The sequence below is a fragment of the Plectropomus leopardus genome, unplaced genomic scaffold (assembly GCF_008729295.1).
Source record: "Plectropomus leopardus isolate mb unplaced genomic scaffold, YSFRI_Pleo_2.0 unplaced_scaffold24925, whole genome shotgun sequence".
Classification (NCBI taxonomy): domain Eukaryota; kingdom Metazoa; phylum Chordata; class Actinopteri; order Perciformes; family Serranidae; genus Plectropomus; species Plectropomus leopardus.
In genome coordinates this window covers 1-2,750 of record NW_024627074.1, presented here as the reverse complement: position 1 = coordinate 2,750, position 2,750 = coordinate 1, and the positions used below count along the sequence as shown (strand labels likewise).

Sequence of the window (2,750 nt, the reverse complement as noted above, 5' to 3'; positions counted from 1 at the left end):
ATTTATTTAATGTGGTGTACATGTGTACATGGTTACATAGTTTACATGGACATGGATCATTTGGTTATGATCAGATTGTGAGTGTCCCTTCTGTGTCGGTGTTTTTTGGGACTGTACTTCATTTATCAGAGGAGGGGAGCGTCCGAGTGTGACTTTTTTTAAATTTAAAATAAATATAAAATACTACCTTTTTAAGTTGTATGTCCCTCACCTAAGCCAAAATTAAAAGCACAAGTCCCTCCTCAGTGCTTAATTTAATGTTTGACGCGTTTTCCTCCTCATTAGTGATGAACAGTCCCTATTTCTAACCACTGAATCAGTCAGGAGCGAGAACGCCTAATCTCATCAGAGTCCGACTGAGGTGTTTACATGATGGAAGAAATCGACTTCAAATCGAATTATTTGGTGTGTTAGTCTGACTTTGAGAAATTTGATTCAGTCAGATTTCATTCATTAAGTCAATTTTAGTCATAATAACACAAAAATTCGACTCTTTCTACCGTCATGTAAACGCTGACGGTGAAGGAACCGGAGCATCGTCACAATGATGATGTTCAGGTTTCTGACTCCTCAGCTGCTCTGATGTTCCTCTGCTGACTGACAGCAACAACATAAAACACGTCTGTTATAATTACTGCTGCTTTCAGTCATGTGATTCGATTTAAAGCTCCAGACACATAAATCTGTTACCTGCTCTCTTAACTTAGATAATGAAATTATTTTAAAGCTAAACCAAAGTGCTGAGAATCACTGGGAAACTTCAACATTTTATGTCAATTGTGTCGAGTTTCTGGAAGATTTCATTTTATTGTCTTTGTGTCTCAGATGAGGATAGTGTGTAAAGACGTGACGGCGGAGACGCTGTACGACGTCCTCCATGACACCAGCTACCGCAGGAAGTGGGACACCAACATGATCGACACGTACGACATCGGCAGACTGACGGTCAACGCCGACGTCGGGTATTACTCCTGTGAGCTCAGCATCATCACATCACCTCTCACCTCTGTGTGTGTGTGTGTGTGTGTGTGTGTGTGTGTGTGCGTGCGTGCGTGCGTGCGTGCGTGTGTGCGTGTGCGTGTGCAAGTGTGTGTGTGTGTGTGTGAGTGAGTGAGTGAGTGTGAGTGAGTGAGTGTGTGTGTGTGTGAGTGTGAGTGAGTGAGTGAGTGAGTGAGTGTGAGTGTGTGTGCGTGTGTGCGTGTGTGTGTGTGTGTGAGTATGTGTGTGTGAGTGTGTGTGTGTGTGTGTGTGAGTGAGTGAGTGAGTGTGAGTGAGTGTGTGTGTGTGTGTGTGAGTGTGTGTGTGTGTCTGTGAGTGTGTTTTAACGTTTGTGTGTGTGTGTTTGAAGGGAAATGTCCGAGCCCTCTGAAGAACAGAGACTTTGTGACGATGAGATCTTGGCTTCCTCTCGGCAACGATTACCTGATCATCAATTACTCCGTCAAACACCCGGTGAGCATTTAACCCCTAAGGGCCCGCTTTAATATCACACACACACTCGTATCGCTCTGCGCACAAAAAGTGATTTCAGAATCAGGCTATAAAAAATATTATATATCAATTATGCATAAATCCTAATCAGAATTATCAAATATTTGTTAATTTTCAGAATTTTAACCCTTTAAATTCCAGGTTTTGTCATGATGCCACTTTGTTTTTAGATGGAAAAAAACCCACTAAATATTATTTATTTTCAATATACTACATGCTAAGTAATTTTTTTATGAATACAGCGCAGGATATGGCAATGATCAGCAGCAACATTGATTTTAATACATTCTTTAATTTATTTTTTTTTGCAGTGACAAATACTCACACTCATACTGCTCTGCACACAAAAAGGGCTTTTCAAAATCAGGCTATAAAAATATTATACAATAATACGATTTTCTACTTTAATTGAGTTTTTTTCACCAGCATCAGTCCTAATCATAAATATCGAATATTCGTTTTCAGAATTTTAACCCTTTAAATGTCAGGTTTTTGTCATGATGCCACTATGTTTTTAGGTGAAAAAAAATCATAAATACACGACACTGTTATCACAGCCTGGGATATACCAATGATTTGCAGCAATACTGAAGTGTTCTACATTTTTTTTGTGCAGGGTCAAATACTCACACTCATACTGCTCTGAACTCAAAATGTGCTTTTTAAAAAATCATGCTATAAAAAATATTATACATTTATATGTATTCTTCTTTCTTTTATTTATTTTTTAACCAACATAAGTCCTAATCAGAAATATCAAATATTCTTTTTTTTCTTTTCAAATAAAACTGAAATCACTTTGACAGGATGCAGTGGGTTGAAAAAGTTTGACTCACCTTAAGCATCTTTTTTTGGAGTCGAGACTCCACATTTGATTACAAGAAAGTTGCATGACAGGCATCTGCACGTGTGAGCTTCAGTTTGGAGTAAGAGGAAATCACGCAGAGTATTTTTAAACTGATGGTTCCCTTTTAAAGCTGAGCTCAGCGTTCTCATTTGCATGAAATCAAAACACTAATCCAGATGAGACATTAAAAATTCAGGTCATGAAATATTTTAGATGTAAAATTTGGTCCAGAGACAAAGAGAGAAATGTTCAGGATTTGTTTCCTTTGTTTTAACATCTAAGGTCACTTTTTTGCTGGTGCAGCATTCAGACGCCTTTCACAAGTATTTAAACTTGTATTTAAACCCTGTGCATATTGCTTTCTTTTGAAAGCACAGGAAAAAGGAATGAGAAACTTAGCGAGAAATATTCA

At 38.1% G+C, this 2,750-nt stretch overlaps 1 protein-coding gene across 1 annotated transcript; it reads left to right on the top strand.

The window, feature by feature from the left end:
* Positions 1–825: 825 nt before the first annotated feature.
* Positions 826–1,452, top strand: LOC121966526 (START domain-containing protein 10-like; the record flags this gene model as incomplete). Its single annotated transcript, XM_042516606.1, has 2 exons — positions 826–973; positions 1,349–1,452. Coding segments are annotated over exons 1-2 (252 nt in total), but the record flags the coding sequence as incomplete, so codon positions are not given.
* Between the last annotated feature and the right edge of the window lie 1,298 nt (positions 1,453–2,750).